General features: G+C 45.4%; 1 protein-coding gene across 1 annotated transcript in view; it reads left to right on the top strand.

Annotated features, from left to right (window-relative positions):
* Positions 1-9,894: 9,894 nt before the first annotated feature.
* TTC39B (tetratricopeptide repeat domain 39B) overlaps positions 9,895-19,349 on the top strand; it is a 116,245-nt gene continuing 106,790 nt past the window's right edge. Inside the window, exon 1 of the mRNA XM_070431701.1 lies at positions 9,895-10,012. Coding sequence (XP_070287802.1) covers positions 9,971-10,012 — 42 coding nt within the window. The 5' untranslated portion in view covers positions 9,895-9,970. The remainder of the gene's footprint in view (positions 10,013-19,349) is intronic.

Here is a 19,349-nt window from a genome sequence, read left to right as displayed (position 1 = left end):
ATTGCAAAATAGTGTAAAGAACAGAGGACTGTATGAAGGAGAAAGTGGAAAAACACTCAAAATTCCACCACTCAGAAAACCATTAGGGTTACTGTTTTGGTAAAATTTTTTCCAACATCATGTTTTATCAAACTTTTGGATCTTTGCCTACTGGATACTTAATATGCAATTTAAAAAATTAAAAACAGTGCAACAATTTAAAAAGTTTTACATGTATCTTTGCACCTTGACTGCTTATCTTTAAAGATGAGATCCTAGAGAGGATCCTAGAATGATTGGATCAAAAGTTATGATGTTTTGTTGAGTTGTACACTTGAGACCTGTGTGTTTTTATTAACTAATGCACCTCAATAAATATAATAAAAAATTAAAATTCTTGTGATCCCTTTTGGGAAACTTTCCAAGAAAGATGAGCCAATTTTTCTCATTCCCACCTACAACGCTCAAAAAGAAGAGTGTAAAGAAATAAAATGCTAGGAAAAAAGGTTCGGAATCAGATATGCCAGAGTTTGAGTTAGATTCTTTTATATTTTCTGAAGAATATTGAATTATTATTGTTTTTTAAATCAGTTAACTGGGCTGAATGCAAGCAGCAAACACTCTTCCTCCTGTGCTGAATGGCTGCAGAAATTTCAGTTCTGCTCTTTCAGTGTTCGCTGGGCTGATTTGAGTCAGCCTCACATGTGCACCTTTCAGGGTCAGTCAGAGATTTGGGCAAGAGTTTATACCCATACAAGTTGAAGGCCCCCCTACTGCTTCCTGTCCTGGACATCTCTTCTTAATTTCTAGCTGCTTTGAACTTGAGTTCTTTCAGTCAATCAAACTGCACAGGCTATCCTCAGGGTCATGCCATCGAGAACAAGAAAGTCACAGAGTACTTCCCTCTCAGCATGAGACCCCGACCACCTTCAGCATCTACCTTCTTTGGGTCTCTCCCAGTGCCTTCAGATGGGTTTTTGTTTTGTTTTCGGTTGAGAGTTTTTACCCGCATTGGGTCTTCTCTGGACTTATTTTACATTCTTCACAGTTTGATATCTATAATTTTTATAGATCCCTTGTGTGTGAACGGTGCCAGAAAAATACATTTTTGAGTTCACCTGGGTCTATGTCTCTAAAGGCCTTGGAATTGCCTGATGAAGACAAAATAGCCAGCCAGTCGGGTGAGTGGTAAGGGAGCTCACAAGTTTCTGGGGTGTGTTTATTGTACTGAGGCAGATTTGGGGTATTTAAGCCTTTCCTAATCTCTCTAAAAAACATGGTCCAGGCCTCAGTTATACCCTTTATAAAATACCTTTCAGAAAAGGGCCTTAGCTTGTGGTTTATTCCCACTGACTAATGACTTTGGGCGAGCCGTTAAACATATTGGAAGCTTGGGTTTCTCATCTGTAAAATGTAAATCCTGCCTAGCTCACATGGCTGTTGTGAAAGTGCTTAGCAGATGATAAAATAGTTCAGATATACAGGAACCAAACTATGCTGCCTCCAACGTGGGCTTAACTGCTGAGTGGATCAGAGGTTCCCAGACTGCACCTGGAGGCCATTCCCTTGCAGCCTGCTTTTTTCAATCTATTATAATAATAGAGGAATATGCAAATTAGCTGGGATGCTGTAACGTCATGACCTACCTACAGGTGGCGGAGAGCTACAGGAGGGCAGGGCAGCAGGCAGAGAGCTACAAGAGGCGGGGTGGCCAGCTGAGGCAAGCGGCAGCAAGCCACACATGCACGGATTTGTGCGCAGGGCTACTAGTATTTAAATATGTTTCCAGAGAAAGCTTTCTGTTGAGAAATCAATGGGGAATTCCGAGTCAGCTGGAAACATCAGAAAGAGGTGACAGTGTAGAGATAGTATAAAGAGATAGAATATAGTAGATAGAATAGCATAAATTATTTCACTTTAAAAGCCCTCCCTCCCCCCCCCCCCCCCAACACACAGCAGTATGACGTTTGTTTTGGAAAACCCCTTGAGATACCTGGTGATTTGGGAACGTGTAAAGTCATCTACTTGGCTCCTTCCAGTCACCACACCCCACTCTCAGTCGTAACTACAAGTGAAGGAGAGTTTTCTTCAGTTCAACTCTTAGAATCCCAGGATTGTAGTCTTTTGGAAATGGGTAGTTATGTACACAAAACCCCCATTCTACATTAGACAAAAAGCTGAAAGCATTGAAGTGAGTTGTTCAAGGTCACAAGCCCAGGTCTCAAGAAGCTAGGAAAATGCCCTAACCAGTAGGGGGTGTGCAGGAGGTAGCTGATCAATGTTTCTCTCTCATCGATGTTTCTAACTCTCTCTCCCTCTTCCTTCCTCTCTGTAAAAAATCAATAAAATATATTTTTAAAAAAAGAAGCTAGGCAATGAGGCTGTCTTATTGGGAGCCCAGTGTCAGTGCGAGAGTCAGGCTCCCTTGGAGCAGTGAGGAATTACCTTTTTTTTTTTTTTTTTTTTTACAATAAAGAAACATTCTTGGAAATGAAATGCAAGTTATTTTATTGGGTCACATAGAAAACAAAGGTATATTCTAACCACTTAGATTGTTATTGGAAGAATGTCAGGGAGGAAACAGTCACAGGTTTTCATTGAGATGGAATGTTAATGTTAATGTCAGACTTTGTGTGCTAAGTTGTGCCTTTCTAGTGTTTTCTCCTGAAATCTTAGTGGGGCTCTGTCTGGCAGGTAGGCTGCTTGTGTCCCAGGGACTTGAGTTACTTACCATGATTTAGAGCAGTGGTTCGCCAGGCATGGCTCTTGAATTAGTAGCAGCAGCCACTGCACAAGCAGGCGCTACCCCAGATCTATCTAATCAGAAACTCTGGGGGTCAGGGCCAAGAATCTGTGTTTTTGCAGCCTTTGTAGGTGATTCTAATACCACTCAAGTTTGAGAACCATTGCTTTAGAGATCTTAGAACTAATCGCTGTAGCGCCAAGTCAAACCGATTTTAGAATATAGATGTTACTAGGGTTAAGTAAGTTTTAGGAAGAAGGTTTGTATCTGTATCTCCTTCTTTAGGTGAGTGAAGGAACTGCCTGGTAGAACCCCGAAGTGTCCAATCAAACGTGTTATAAATACTGTACTAGGTCCAAAAGAGGCTATGAGAATAGAATTGCTGAAGGTAGCCAAAGATAATTATCTATTTACTAAACTAGAGGCCCGGTGCATGAAATTCATGCATGGGCGGGGGGGGGGGGGGGTGGTCCCTATGCTTGGTCTGCACCCTCTCCAATCTGGGACCCCTCAGGGGATGTCTGACTGCCTCTCGCAATCCGGGACCACTCGCTCCTAACCGCTCGCCTGCCTGCCTGCCTGATTGCCCATAACCACCTCTGCCTGCTTGATTGCCCCTAACCACCTCTGCCTGCCTGCCTGATCGCCCGTAACTGCTCTCCTGCTGGCCTGATTGCCCCTAACTGCCTCTGCCTCACCCTGCACCCAGGACCCAGGATTCCCTCTCTCTGGCCGGCTCCAGACACCCAGGACCCAGGCTGGCTTCGCCTGGGCCAGTGCAGCTGCAGGAGGCCATGGGCGAGCAGCTTTCCCTGGGCTGCAGCCACAGATGCCCGGGACCATGGGGCAGGCGGCCTGTTCCTCTCCTGGGTCACAGCCACAGGCGTCGGTGCCTGGGACCACGGGGCAGGCAGCTTGTTCCTCTCCCAGACTGTGGGTGCAGGCACAGTGGCAGGCACAGGCATAGTCCATGGTGCCTGGGACTGCAGGGCAGGCAGCTTGTCCCTCTCCCGGGTTGCAGCTACAGACGCAGGCACAGGCACAGGCGTAGCCACTGGTGCCCAGGACTGCGGGGCGGGTGGCTTGTCCCTCTCCCAGGCCGCAGCCTGGCTGTTCCCCATTCCTCTCTCGTGAACTCATTTGTGCCTGGATGTTCCCCATTCCTCTCTGGCCAGCTCATTTGTGCCTGGCTTGTCCCCATTCCTCTCTCTTGAGCTCATTTGTGCCTGGCTGGTTCCTGTTCCTCTCTTCCCAGTGTCAAGTGTCTGAGCTGTAAGGTGTGAGGGTGTGATTACCATTTGCATATTAGCTCTTTATTATATAGGATGCCTTCATGCCCTGGTGGATGTGGCTCAATTGGTTGGAACCTCATCCTATACACTGAAAGGTCTCAGATTTGATTCCCTGTCAGGCACATGCCTAGGTTGTAGGTTCAGTCCCCACTTGGGAAACATAGGAGAGGCAACCAATCGATGTTTCTATCTCTCTCTCTCTCTCTCTTTCTCTCTCTCTCTCTTTCATCCTCTCTCTAAAAGTCAATAATCATGTTCTCGGTTGAGGGTTTAAAAAAAAAAGTATTCATGAAATACAATGAGAATGTCATTTAAAAAAAGATGCTTGTATTCCTTAGAATGTGGAGACTACTTGGACTTGTAGGACAATAAAAGACTCTAGCAGTGTGAGGGGAAACATGCCAGAAAAGAAGGTACAACAGAACCCAGAGAGAGAGAGGACTTGGGGGAAGTGCCCCCCGGAGAGAGGGTGTACGAAGGGTGGCAAAACTGCTCCAAGTCAGCTATGCCAATTCAACACTGACCAGAAGTTCTAAATGCTTTGACTGGAGTTGGCGGGAAGGTACATAGGAACCCAGAACATCTAAAAACACTGAATTACATATGTATACATTTAGATTTATATTTGCTTGCATATAATGAAATCTCAATAGAATGGTGACAAATAAAGATAGTAATTGACTTATCATTCATGCAATAGAAATCTGGAGGTTGGTAGTCAAGTATCTGTGGGGTAGTTCCACAGTTATCAAAAATCCAGATTCCTTCTGTCTTTTTGCTCCAGCATTTTAATTCATGGCTTCCATTCTCAAGGTATTACTTCATGGCCCAATAGGGTGGCAGGAGCTCCAACCATCATATCTGTTCCAGGCTGTGGGGAGGAGGAGAGGCAGAAGGGCAAAATGTTATAAGCCCTTTAAGTAGCCTCCTTGGGAGTAAAATATAATCTATTTTATTGGCCAGAATTTGGTTACATTGGTCATTCCTAGTTGTAAAGGAATCCTTGAAAATGTTATTTTTTAGGCAGGCACCATGCTGCTCAATATAAAATCAGGTTCTCTTACTAATGGAGCAAAGAGAGAATAAACAGCAGGTGGCAACGAGCAGGCTGTACCACAGATTGCTTTATTTATTCTTGTTTTTTAAATCCTCAGCATTCCGCTCCGAAGTCTCATATTGTCAAAATTAGTAGTTGTTTTGCTTTTCTCTTCTCTGGGTCTCACTTTCCTCATGTGAAAAAAAAAGTTAATTGAATTTAAAGTGTATAGTAAAAATAAATGGTAAGGTGATTGAAAATATTGTATGGATGTATGTATGTATGTATGTGAAAAAAGTGAACAAAGAACTGATAAACAGGGCAAAATAAATGTTTATCCAGCTCCAAATTCCTAGAACGAGGATCTTCTTAAGGAGGATTTCAGCCTCCAATAAATGATGAATTTGTCCTTCTTGCATTTAAATCTCTCCCAGGGATATGAATTAATCCCCTTTAGGTCATTGAGGGACCTCTAAGCGCTTAGCTCTTGTGTAATTCTGCAAAAATGAGTAGGCATTAAAGTTGTCATCCTGCCTGCCACATTACCCTAAAAAAATAGTATTTAATTTTTAGGCTTTATGTAATTTGTATTCTTTAATCTTCTTCATTATTACCAGTTTTCTCAATTAAAAAAGAATCATATGCTAAAGAATTTCCAAGGTCTGAACAAAATGCTCTGTATACTATGAACTTTTTAATACTTTCATTTATTCACTCAATATCCATTTATTAAGTATCCATTACACGTTGGGCACTGTGGTTTTGTTGTAAACACAAAACACAAGGTTACTTCCTTCAGAGAGTTTACCTTATAATGTGTGTGTGTGTTTGTTGTTATTGAGGGAGATAGACCATCAACAAGTAAATATATATTTTTAAAAAAGGGAAAAAAGTACTTGTGGATGTTTTGTGTAGTATCTTGATGTTTGCATTAATAATAGTTAAGCTCGCTTCTGAATAAAATTCCCATAATGCTAGATTTGATGTGTGCCCAATCTGAGCAAGGGTTGATTGACACCTGCAAAATTTGTTAAACTTTTCCTCTTGTAAGGAAATATAGTAATCTTAAATAAAACAAAACAAACAAAAAACAAGTAAATATATAAATGAACAAGATAATTCCAGATAGTGATAAGTGTAGGCTGCAGGATGACATGGTAGAATGGGATTGAGAGGGAGGGGCTATTTTATTTTATTATTTTTTTCTTAAATATATTTTATTGATTTTTTACAGAGAGGAAGGGAGAGGAAGAGGGATAGAGAGCTAGAAACATCGATTCAGCTGCCTCCTGCACGCGCCCCCCCCCCCCATCCCCCCCCCCCCCCCCCCACTGGGGATGCGCCCAGCAACCCAGGCACATGCCCCCGACCAGAATCAAACCCTGGACCCTTCAGTCCGCAGGCCGATGCTATATCCACTGAGCCAAACCGGCCAGGGCGAGGGAGGGGCTATTTTAGAAGGGGAAGTCCTTGAGGAGCTAAGAGTAAATGTGAGACAAAGCCATTGACGAATGCATGATTTTACAATGAGCAGTTACTTTATGAATATGAACATCTGAAACATTTTAATGCAAAACCATTCTCTCTCCACTACATAAATGATAAAAATGCAATTTTTATTTAAATCAAGTATCGACAAAAAAGTATCCTTGCATTCACTAAGGATAACAACTTCAGGAATACTAAAGATTAGATTTCTGCAATATTAGATTTATTTTGAAACCCAAACAGCTTCCAGCAGGTGTGCCTTCAATGACAAAAAAAATTCAGATACTTTGCTTGCTTAATCCCTATGCTAGTTACACAATATCTGAGTAATCTACAAAGTTTATTATCAGCAAACCGGCAAGGGAAATTTTGTAATAAAAATGAATTCATCCTAATTGTTCTTTGGAAAAAAAGCTGTTTTCTTTTTTGTGATTCATGATCTTGTAAAATCACACATGTGCAGGAAAAGAAAGTTGGCATTTGCCAGGAGCAAAGCAAATTTGATTAGATGTTCTAGTGGCTAGAACACATTTATTCATTCAGTGTTTATAATTAGCTTCCTCAGAAATATGAGGTGATATTGCATGTCTAGTGATGTGAATTTAAAACATACAGGGCTTCAGATTTGATTCCCAGTGTTAAAAGAAATAACACACCAACCTTCATCTACAAGAATAGATTTTTGGAAAATTAGATTTGATTCTCATTATAACACAATCATGACAGTAATTAGAGCCAAGTTTTTTTGCATCTCTTCAAAATTTGAGGAGTTGAAATTCAAAAGTAAAACAATAAGAAAGCATATGGGGGAGGAAGAAGCCAGCAAGGAGATGTCAAAAAGATGTGTGATATCAATTTAAGAACCAATGAATTTTATAAAACGGAATCGTGAATGAGTAATACAGAGTAGAATCTGGACTCAGACAGGAAATCTGGTCTCGGGAAGTAGAGTATAAACAGGAGGTTGTGGGGAGGAATGGAAACTTCCAGGGGTATTCGAATTAAATGATCTCTAGGTCCCCTTCAGCCCCCTATATCTGATTCTAAGAACACCCAACAGGTGTGCTAACCAGTTCTTAAAAAGACTTTAACTGAGATATAATGTGCAAAACTATAAAACTCACCTATTATAAGTATACAATTCATGGTTTGTAGTAAATTCATAGAGTTGTGCAACCATCACCACAATCTAACCTGTTTTTTCTTTTTAAATGGGATTTATAGGGTAGAAGCCATGTTATTTATTTTTCTAGTATAAAGTTACATACGGACTCATTAAAATTGAAGAGCAATTCAAGGATGCAAAGATGATTCACTGAAAATATGTGTAGTTGACGTGTTCAGGCATTGCTCTACTGAAACAAATAGGGAGACAGAGAGGGAGGGAGGCTGGAGGAAGTGCAGAGAAATGGTTACCAGCCACACCCCGAGTCAGACTGCTGGAACTCAGATTCTGGCAACCCTACTTGCTTCATAGCTGCCTGACCTCAAGCAAGTTACTTAAACTCTCTGAGCCTGGGTTTACTCATCTGTAAGTTGACAGCACCTACTTCATGGGGTTATGAAGGATGAATGAAATCATATATGCAAGGGGCTTAGCATACTCCTGGCATAGAAGAAATACTCAATAAATGTTAGCTACTTTTATAGTTATCACTTGATGACCATTAGTCTTTCATGAGCAGCCACAAAGGACTACGTGCTCTGATTCAATTTATATGAAACTAGTAGCCCTGCGCACAAATCCGTGCGCCAGTAGCTCACTGCCACCCTCCTGTAGCTCTCCACCGCCCTCTTATAGCTCGCTGCCCCACCCTCCTGCTGATCTGTGATCTGGTCATTACGTGGTTGGTCGTTACGTAATGACCATTTGCATATTACATCTTTATTATATAGGATTCTAGGAAAGGTAAATGACGGCGGTAGAAAGCAGATCAGTGGTTGCCAGAGGCCAGGGACTGGGGGTAGGAAATTAATAGCAAAGAGGCACAGGAAACTTTTGGGGGGCGGGGGTTCTGTATTATCTTCGGGATGGTGTTTTGTAAACATTTGTCATCCAATTATACACTTAAACTGGGTGAATTTAATGGTATGTAAAATAAAGCTGACACTCCCTCCCCCCGAAATATAGCTTTGAATTTACCAGTTGGATACTTCGATTATTTTACATGTTAGAAGCAAGAATCAATTTCTAAACTCAGGCAACAGATATTTGTTGAGCACCTACTACATACAGGAGACCGTATGTTCTAGGTGCTGGGATCCAGCCTTGAAGTAAACAGCGTCCCTCATCAAGCACATATTATACACCTATGTTTGGGGTGACAAAAGGGGTCAGTGTGGGATGCTGGGGACATAAAGGTGACAAGGCAGTGGGAGGAGGGGTAGAGGAGCACTAAGTAGTATAAATATGTGTCCATGATTTTTCTTTTAGTTTTCACACATACTTGGAAGCAGCCCTAGCAGGTTTGGCTCAGTGGTTAGATCACCGGCCTGCGGACCAAAGGGTCCCGGGTTCCATTCTGGTCAAGGGCACGTACTTGGGTTGCAGGCTCCTCCCTGGCCAGGGCCCTGGTTAGAGCTCCTGCAGGAGGCAACCAATTGATGTGTTTCTCTCACATGGATGTTCCTCTCTGTCTTTCCCTCTCTCTGCCATTCTCCCTAAAAATCAATGGAAAAATATCCTCGGGTTAGGATACAAAAAAAAAAAAAAATACACGGAAGCAAACACAGCATCCCTGTGTCTGAAGATGATGCCACTGACGGACCTACGACAGAGGCCTCTGGGTGACCGGTGACAGTGACACAAGGCACTCTGGCCACACCATCTTGTGAGGCCCGGTGTCCACCTGCGAGGGAAGAGGACTGGCCTCAGTCCAAGGACCATGTGGACGCTTCAGAGGACCCAGGGGTAGCGCGGCTTTGACCTTGGCCTCGTCCAGCCGGCCCTCTCTGGGCTCCAGGGAGCACCTGCCCTCTGCAGAGCGCTGGAAGCGGGGACCTCAGGTTCCTCACTGGAGGGTGGGCCAAACCGGGAAGCCGGGGTGTGCGAGGTGACTCCGCCCACTGAGTGACCCCGCCCACGTGGGGTCCAAGGCAGATGCGGACTGTGGGCAGAGACTCGTCGGGGGAACCTGGTTGGCTGAACCGTCTGAGCCGCGTGGGGGGGGCGGGGCGAGGCCTGTGGGGGCGGAGCCCCGGCGGGGAAGGCCGCCCTGCGCCCCTGGGGGAGATGGATGCTCCGCAGGTCTGCGGGCGCCGGGGGCGGGGAAAGCGCCTGTGTAGCTGCTCCCTGGCCCCGCCCGGGAGCCGGCGGGAGGCGGGGCTGTCCCCTTCCTCCCACACGGGCGCGGGGCTGAGCCCGGAGCGGAGAAGCGGAGTCGGCCCTGAGCTCCCTGCTGGGTTTTGGGTGGCGGCAGGCGGAGGAGGAATATGGCGCTCGTAGGCAACGGAGCCGAGCTGGAAGCGGACGAGGTACTGGCCGGTGGGGGTTCTGGGCACTGCGCCTGGACCCGGCCGGGATGGCCAAAGTCCCGCCCCCTCGGTCCCAGTTTGGGACCGGCAGCCTCCCGCCTGGAGGGATGGGCAGGAGCGCGGAAGGGAGGTCTGTCCCCGCGGGAGCGAGGGGGGTCCCCGCGGCGCTCGGAGCGGAGGCGGTGCCGAGGTTCGGGGCGCCGGCACCTTGGGGGTGTGTGGATGGGGGACACCACGTCCGGTCGTCGGGTGGGTGGGTGCGAGGGCGCGGAGCTGTTCGGGGCCTCTCCGGGACGCCAGGCTTTATGAGGTCTGGCCCCCAAGTCCCGACGCTGGCCATCGCCGGTTCGCGCCATGGTGTCTTGAGCTGGGATGGAGTCTCACCTTCCATGGAAGTTTCCTGGTGGGCAGAACCGAAAGGCTTCCGTAAAGTCGATGAGAGGAGGGGGACCGCCGGAGGAAGAAGAACCCCAGGGGTGTCTTCCTGGGTGCGAAGGGCAGGCAGGGGCTGCCGAAGGGCTGGGGCGCCAAGGGCCCGGAGCCGCCGCCCAGGAGCGGCGCTCTCCCTCCCCGCCGTCCCCGGGGCCCGGCCTTCCCCAAGCAGGTCCCCAGTGTCAGTGGTGTAGACAGAGAAGGCGCTGCGGAACCGACTCCGGCATCCTGTCGTCTCCACTGTATTGAAGTAATTAACCACTTCCTCCTGCGGCCGGCGCGCCCGGGTCTGGGCACCTTCGGGCACGCGCGCAGGACCTGTTGATGTTACAGACTCTTCCTCTGAGCGCTTGGCCGCTCCGGGCAGACGCGCTCTCTGGAGCTGGAAGTTGAGGCCGGCTGCTGCTGCTGCTGCTGCTGCTGCCATTTTACCTGACTCGAATCTTACAAGTCGCTGCCTGAGGAGGCTTAGTTTCAAATGATGCAATAGTGGAAGATCGGGAGGAGGCGGGTTAAGATTCCCATCCAGCTCCTCAAAGCCGGGAAACTCCTGACCGTGAACACGATGTTTTAGATGTAGCTCTTAAAATGAAAACCAAACCAAACCCGGCCTGTATACCTCCTTGACGGGACCTGCAGACAAGAGGGCAAGCCTGGCGCCCCAGAACCTTCGTCACAGCCTGTCCCTGGCCGCGAGGGCACCAAGCTCACACACCAAGGAGCTAGCTAGAGCTTGCTCAACTGCGTCTATTTTCTGTTGAGATTTTTAAACCACCTACAAAAGCAAAGGGTGCGAGATTGCATTTGTTGCTAATTTCACCTGTGACAACCTTTCTTTATAGCTTTAGGCTGTCTTTTTAGTATGTCGGGAACCAGCTGTTTTTCATTCCTTCGTTCTCTGCTGTAATCAAGGTGGTAACACTTTTGTAGGCGCTCCATTCCTCAAAAGTTGTTATGGCTCCCTGCTGCATATTGAATTTAGTATCCATGCACCTGGCACACAAGGCTCTGTACAGTGTGGTCTCCATCCGATGTTCCAGCCTTGTCCCCAGCTGCTTCTCTGGGTAACCATTTGGTTTAATTAGTGTTATGCCCATGTTATAAATGAGAAAACAAGACAAAGAGTAGCTGGTAAAGGTGGAGTGAAAATTTTGAATCCCTACTCTGCTCATGGGCGGCGGGGAGTGCTACACTTAGGGCTAATTGTCTAGCCTCTAGAGCAGGGTATTGTTGAGAGAGAAAGCGGCTGCTCTTAATAATTCACGCTTGGACAATAGGTGTAAACTGGGACACTCCTGGGCATATCGAGACATATGGCCACCCTGGCTATGCCCACTGCCTGCAAGATGAGCAGATGTGTGGAGATGCATTAGAAGGGCGGTAGCTCTGTGGGGGAAGTTAGGTTACAGAGCAGCAGAGATCCCGGCTCACACAGATACTCAGTGAATACGTATTTGTTGAATGAAGGAACAAATGAGTGACTGCAGAAAAAATGTTGCTCAATAATTTCTTATATTTTGCCATATATTTCATTCACTTTTTAAATGTAATAACTTAGGCACCTATTACATATTAGGTTCCGTACTGGTCCTAGGACAGCGGTTCTCAACCTGTGGGTCACGACCCCTTTGGGGGGATCGAATGACCCTTTCACAGGGGTCGCCTAAGACCATCAGAAAACACATGTATAATTACATATTGTTTTTGTGATTAATCACTATGCTTTAATTATATTCAGTTTGTAACAATGAAAATACATCCTGCATATCAGATTCATAACAGTAGCAAAATTACAGTTATGAAGTAGCAACGAAAATAATTTTATGGTTGGGGGTCACCACAACATGAGGAACTGTATTTAAGGGTCTCGGCATTAGGAAGGTTGAGAACCACTGTCCTAGGAGATGAGCAAGGTACAAGTAGTATTTTTTGTTCATGCCAAATCCACTTTTGTCCCTCATGGTGCACCTGTTCCATCGGTATAAGTTTACAAACATTTATCGAACATTTGCTCTGTGTTCAAACTTGGTAGGTGCTTTAGAAAGACAAGACACAGTTTTGACAGTCTAGGGTTCTCAGTCTGGGTCGGGGGATGTGACATGTGTACAGGATTCTAGAAAAGAGCTCAGGCCAGGTAAGCAAGTTAGGAATAGTGCATTGTAGACTGGGTATCCTCATTTGCAGAAAGTTCCTAACTTTCAGTGGGCTGAAATGCTCTGCACACGAGTGAACAAGACCCTGCTCTTCAACTTTACTGGTTGTGTGAACTAAAACAGCTTATTTCAGCTGGGAAGTTTTTCAAACACTAAACATTTAATAGTCTTTGTGGCCACTCTTTGATACTCCAGGGCAACAGAAGGTTGTGGTTGGAAAGGGTAGTACGAGTGCCAAGTGGTATAATTGGAAAAGTAACTGCCTCGGAATTAGGTGAACTGGGCTTGCAGTTCTGTCACTAATTTGCCCTGTAACCATTCATTCATTATGTGTGCAAACATCTGACTGTCTCATGTGTCAAACCCGGCGCTAGCGCAGAGACACAGCAGCGAACTAGACAGACAAGGACCTTGCCCATAACTGGTGACTTTGATTGACGTGTCTCTCAACTTCTTAGGGCTCTGTTGTTTCTTCATATGAAGAAGGAGGGGCTGGATGAGCCCTCAGTGTTCTTCCAGCTCTAAAAGTCAGCGGTTTTGGAGCGGGGGTGGGGTGGGGTGGGGTGGGGAGGGGCTCCTTTTTTGGGAGAAGGGTTAATAATATGGGGATCTCTTTTCTTTCAAAGAGATGATGGTAGTAGAAGAGCTCTCATGATAGCTGTGGGATACAGTGTAAATGGATTTTTTTTTTTTTCCCTAGGAGGATATATGTGAGAATACAGAGGTCAGGACTTGCAACCTCAAAGTTGTTAAAAATTGATTCTGGAGGGGAGACAAAAACATCTTAGATTTTACAATGGTGTGTGGTCCTTCAAAGCATGGTTAACAACATCTCATTTCTTAACATTAGGTTTTCTTGGGAATTACACAAGAAACATTGACATCAGGTTCATGAAAGGTAGACAGAAATTGTGCAAGGTCAATACCACAAATCTATGGCAAATAGATGGCTCTGACTGGAGGACCACCAGTTGCTTGATCTTGAAGTTGTATCTCTCTTGGTGAACTCCTCATTCTTATGGGCTTTTGGCTGCCCTTCTTGCTATGTTTGGCCCTCTGTGCTTTTGTGTGATTTTGGATTTGAGAATTAAATAAAAATAGTTTGTTTACATTTTATTATTTGCCCACCATCCCCCTGCACTGAAGGGTCCAGGGTTCGATTCCCTGTCAAGGGCAAGTATCTAGGTTACAGGTTCCATCACCAGTCCCATTGGGGGGTATGTAGGAGGCAACTCATTGATGTCTCTCTCTCACATTGAAGTTTTTTCCTCCGTCCCTCCCTCCCTCCCTTCCTTCTCTCTCCTTGGGTGAGGAGGATATATTGACAATAACTGAATGAATATCTAGTACCTAGTTAAATTAAAACAAGAGTTAATTTCATTAAAAATAACTTTTAAGAAGATAATTTTTCAATTGGTTTACCTTTGCTGGAAAAATAATAGTTTTGAATGTCTTTTAAAAATTTGGTGATATTTCTATTATGTAGAAATTGGTAATTTGCACCTGTAAATTGATACATTATGTTTTATATTAAAATTCTATTAAAAGTTACTCAGCAAATACAGTTACAAAGTTAAATGTTCATAGCTCTAAACGTTTAATAACTGAAATTTTTTACTAAGTCAATCTGAATCCATTATTGAACAAAAAAGTAAACTAATTTTGGTTGTTTTATGTATAAAGCACAGCTATAGCGGGGTGCTGTTAAAATTTCATGGGGGAGTGTAGTTAGAAAAAAAATGTCTAAAAAGGCTTCTTAGGGGGCAATAATGAAAAAAAGTTGAAAATCACTGAATTAGGTAAGGAAATGGCCCATGTGACATGTTTTATTGGCCTGCTTTTTGGGCCCAGAATTTTTTTAAGCCTCATTCTGATTTAGAAACTTTGTTCTTTGGAATTTTAGGTGAAGTTTAGATCAAATTGATTGCTGCAGTTTCTTAGAATCAGCTTCATCCTTTCATTCCATCAGTCACCAGTGTTTCTTGAGGACTTAGGTCAGTGGTTCTCAACCTTGGTTGCACATTAGAATCACCTGGGAATCTTTTTAAAATCCTGATTTCTGGGCCTCACAACATTAGTAACAAAGAAACCGAATTTCCGGAGGATGAGGCCCAGAAATCAGGATTTTAAAAAGATTTCCAGGTGATTCTAATGTGCAGCCAAGGTTGAGAACCACTGCTTTAGATGCCGGAAGCACACACTGAGGTCAGACAACACTATTGCCCTGCAGAACTCTCTTGCAAAGGACACAGGTACACAAGTAACTACTTCTGTCTTTGGACCAGGATAGGTTTTCAGTAGAAGGGCCATGTAATTTGTTGTCATAATAGGACACTATGAGAGTAAACGGGGTGCTTTTAGGAATTACCCTAGGACAGCAGGTGCAAAAAGTGATGGTTGACAACCTAGTTTAGTGGCTGGCAAAGACGTTAAAGAGGGAATGGTCTTTGGACTGGGGCTTGAGGGGTGAGCAAGATAATGCTGGGAGGAGCCATGGGATAAGCTCAGGCCTGGGTGGACCTTGAGACGAGTGCACCTGGGTTCAGCAGGGATTCAGCCACTGGAAGGAGAGCTGGTGAGGGCTGAGCCTGCACAGCTAGCTTGGTTCAGGGTCTGAATGTCAGGCTAAGGAGTTTGGGTTATTCTAGAAAATTCTAGAAAATTGGGAATCTGGACTTCTTTTTTCATGTAATCAAAGTTATATTTATTTTTATTTTTTTACATTCAGTATTATTTTGTATTAGTTTCAGATAGACAGCGTAGTGGTTAGACAATCATGTACTTTGCAAAGTATTTCCCTCTATATTTCCAGTACCCACCTGGCACCATACATAGTTATTACAATATTATTGACTATATTCTCTATTCTGTACTTTACATCCCTGTGATGGAAGGTTTCTTTTTTAATTTTTATTTTTAATTTATTTATTTTGTTAATCCTCACCCGAGGATATATTTTCCATTGATTTTAGAGAGAGTGGGAGGGGAGGGGGAGAGAGAGAAACATCTATGTGAGACACATCAATTGGTTGCCTCCCCTACACCCTAGACCAGTGGTCGGCAAACTCATTAGTCAACAGAGCCAAATATCAACAGTACAATGATTGAAATTTCTTTTGAGAGCCAAATTTTTTAAACTTAAACTGTATAGGTAGGTATATTGTTATTAACTTAATTAGGGTACTCCTAAGGCTTAGGAAGAGCCACACTCAAGGGGCCAAAGAGCCGCATGTGGCTTGTGAGCCTCAGTTTGCCGACCACTGCCCTAGACCGACCAGGACTGGGGATCGAACCCATGACCTTTCCATGCATAGGCTGATGATCTAACCATTGAGCTCCCCAACCCCTAGACACTAGGGTGATAGGTTATTATAGGAAGATAAATCTGGTAAAGTTGATGCAGCCAGATTGTGGAGGTGGCAGCAGGAAGAGCAAGAGGCTGCTGCTACTTTCTCAGTGAACACTGCCCTCGTTTTCTCCTTCCTTCCCCCGAACACCTGGATACTCCCTTCTTCCTTTCCAGTCCAGTAGTGCAGGTATGCTTCTCTGGGCAGGTATCAGTTTGTCCTTCAGTTAGCTGTTTACCTTCTTATCTTAGTTCCCTGCCCTCGGGGCTGTTACTAATGATCCACGTGTGAATCTGATTCTATGAATTCTTTGAGGCTCGTGGTTTTCATCTAAGCCAGTGGTTCTCAACCTGTGGGTCGCGACCCCTTTGGCGGTCGAGTGACCCTTTCACAGGGGTCGCCTAAGACCATCCTGCATATCAGATATTTACATTACGATTCATACCAGTAGCAACATTACAGTTATGAAGTAGCAACAAAAATAATTTTATGGTTGGGGTCACAACATGAGGAACTGTATTTAAAGGGCCAGAAGGTTGAGAACCACTGAATTCTAAGCCATCCGTTGACAGCTCCCCAGCCCCTAGGCTCAGGTGCCCAGTGGCCATCTCGGGTGGGTCTCCTGAAGCCACTGTGTGCTCACTGCACAGAGATTGAGTACCTGGGGACTCTCTGGGCACTTGTGAGGCTTCTGGGAGAGAGCTTTCGTTTGCAAACATTTGCTGGTCTCCAGTGCTCTCCTCTTCCTCTCCTGTGCTTAGTGGAAATTGGTCATGTACTCAGAGCCACTCTGGCTAGATGGCTGAATTGGTTAGGTCACCGCACCTCTTCACAGGGACTCAAGTGTTGAATGCCTGGGAGTTCATCATTCCAATATGCTTCTTAAGCTCTTTAAGACTGTGGGTGTGTAGTAAATGCTTTTCTGCTGAGATCTGAGGACATGTCCTCTTGAATGTATTGCTGATATTATGCTGATATGTACATAAGGCCTACATATTATAGAGTATTTTAGTAAAATTATATATGTACTAGAGGCCCGGTGCACACAATTCATGCACTTGGTGTGTGTGGGGGGTCCCTCAGCTTGGCCTGCGCCCTCTCACAGTTGGTACACTTTGGAGGATGTCTGCTGCTGGCAGTCAGACGTCCCTCTCACAGTCCGGGGCTCTTGCAGTCTGGGACCCCTCACTTCTTACTTCCTGCCTGTGGTGGAGGCAGGAGAGGCTCCCATCACTGCTGCTGTGCTTGCCAGCCATGAGCCCGGCTTCTGGCTGAGCAGCGCTCCCCCTGTGGGAGCTCCTGCATTGAGCATCTGCCCCCTGGTGGTCAGTGAGTGTCACAGTGACCAGTCGTTCTGCTGTTCGGTCAATTTGCATATTAGGGTTTTATTATATAGATATATATATAAATATATATATCCTACATATTTTAAAATATTTTAGTAAAATGATATATATCACATATATACATACACTGCCTTTATAATTATTCAGAGCATGTGTGTACATTTTTTGGGGACACCCTACATTTGTTGGGTCTCATTGTAACTAGCAAGTGAGAATTATTGAGTCTAATTTAATGTGTTGGATTTTGTGCTAGGTCCAGGAGAGGCAAACATAGCTGTCGCCCTAAGTTACGGTCTTGTCAGGAACTGGGGCAGGTGTGTAGACAAATACATGTACTGCTGCATGCTGGGAACCATGGAGAAGGGGTGCCAGGGTGCTTTGGGAGCACAGAGGAAGGCACCTCACCTCTAGGCAGGTATCAGTCCTTCCTTCAGTTAGCTGTTTCACTTCTTATCTTAGTTCCTTGCCCTCGGCTGCTGTTACTAATGATCCACAACGTGAATCTGATACTGTGAATTCTGGGGGGGATGGGTAGTCAGGGAAGGTTTCCTTGAAGAGGCCATATTTTTGGAATTCTGGATCTTGCAGGGTAAGTAGGGCTGAGCAGAGAGCTGGGCATGAGGGAACTCTTGAAGTTTGTCTCAGGGAGAGGACCTAGCAGGCATAAGGCATGGGGGTGAGGGAGAGCTTGTGGTGCTCTGGGTAGAAGGGACAATACTGGAAGGGCAGGAAGGGCCGTTCCACGTCTTTCATGCCAAATTGTGGCTATCATGGTGTGTATCTAGTGTTTTAAGCTGAAGAGAAGTGTAGGGATTGGCACTGTGGGCAGGTGGCTCTCTCTGGAGTGCGTGCAGGCTGATTGGAGGGAGGCACACCAGAGATGGAGAGGCACGTGGTTTTCTGGTGTTTTGTTTCATCTGTGAACAGCCCACTGAAGGCCCACTATATGCAAAGGTAGCTAAGTACTGGGGTAACGTGATGGGCAGGGTGTGGCTCCCCCTTGGAGCAGCCGGGCAGGAATGTGGACACAGCAAACAACTCTATCCTGATGTGTTAGGGGAGAGTCCAGAGAGAGAGTGAGCAGCCTGGTGCTCCTAGAAGAAGAGAGCAGAGAGCGGACACATGGCGAGGGCATGCCCCTACCCAGGTGGGTTGACTTGGTTTGCAGACCAAGTCTTTACTGCCCAGCTGTGTGACTTAATGCTTGTGGGCCTGCTGTGCTCAGAGCTGACACGAAGGAACTGGCACTGCTGATCTGTTTCTGAAGTTCCTCTCGCCGTTGACATCTGTGATCTAGAGGGTGATATTTGACCTGGCCCTTGAGGGTGGCATTTCAGCAGGCAGTGGCGGAGCACTTCATACCTTCATTCCTGAGGCGGAGGCAGAAGCACATCACATCTTCATTCCTTGAGGCGGAGGCAGCGGCAGGGGGAACATGCTCAGGCGTGGACGAAGCATGAGGAGGCCGTGGTGCGGTGAGGTGGTTGAGGCAGCAGAGCGGCGCTGTGTGTTCCAGCAGATTTAGATCCACCCTGAGCCCTCAGCTAAGGAGTTTTTTTTCTTCTTATTTTTGACAGTGGAGAGAGACACATGTTTTCTCCCATATTTATGGAATGTTTTCCCTTCTCTCTCTCTCTTTCTTTCTCTTTTTGAGTAAAGGAAGCAATGATGATAACATTTCTTGGTTTCACTTTCTCCTTCCCCAACCCCATTTCCAAAATGCAGTTTTAAACTGATAACTATACACTGCAATGCAGTGGTTAAGGAGACAGAGGCAGACACCTTTGCGTAACTCCATAGGCTTAAGTTTCATCACATAGACTTACCCTCGGCTGAGTTCTGAGACACAGAACCACCCCGTCCCCTCTGGTGTGGTCAGCAGGACCAGTCAGGCATTCTCTCAGGGGCTCCTCAGTCCTTCTTTTCTCCTTTCCTGCTTCCTTAGAGCACTTTCTCCTGGAGTCCTGGGGTTCCCGGTCTTTGTCTGCTTACGAATCCCAATTCTTTCATTCAGAACTAAAGGAAAAAAACCTCAGATTCTCGCCTCGTTTTTCAGGCC

This window comes from Myotis yumanensis, unplaced genomic scaffold, assembly GCF_028538775.1.
Source record: "Myotis yumanensis isolate MYYU_CA2020_CCGP unplaced genomic scaffold, mMyoYum1.0.hap1 SCAF_12, whole genome shotgun sequence".
Classification (NCBI taxonomy): Eukaryota; Metazoa; Chordata; class Mammalia; order Chiroptera; family Vespertilionidae; genus Myotis; species Myotis yumanensis.
Note: the sequence above shows the minus strand (reverse complement) of the source record. Positions and strands in the feature narration are given on the sequence as shown.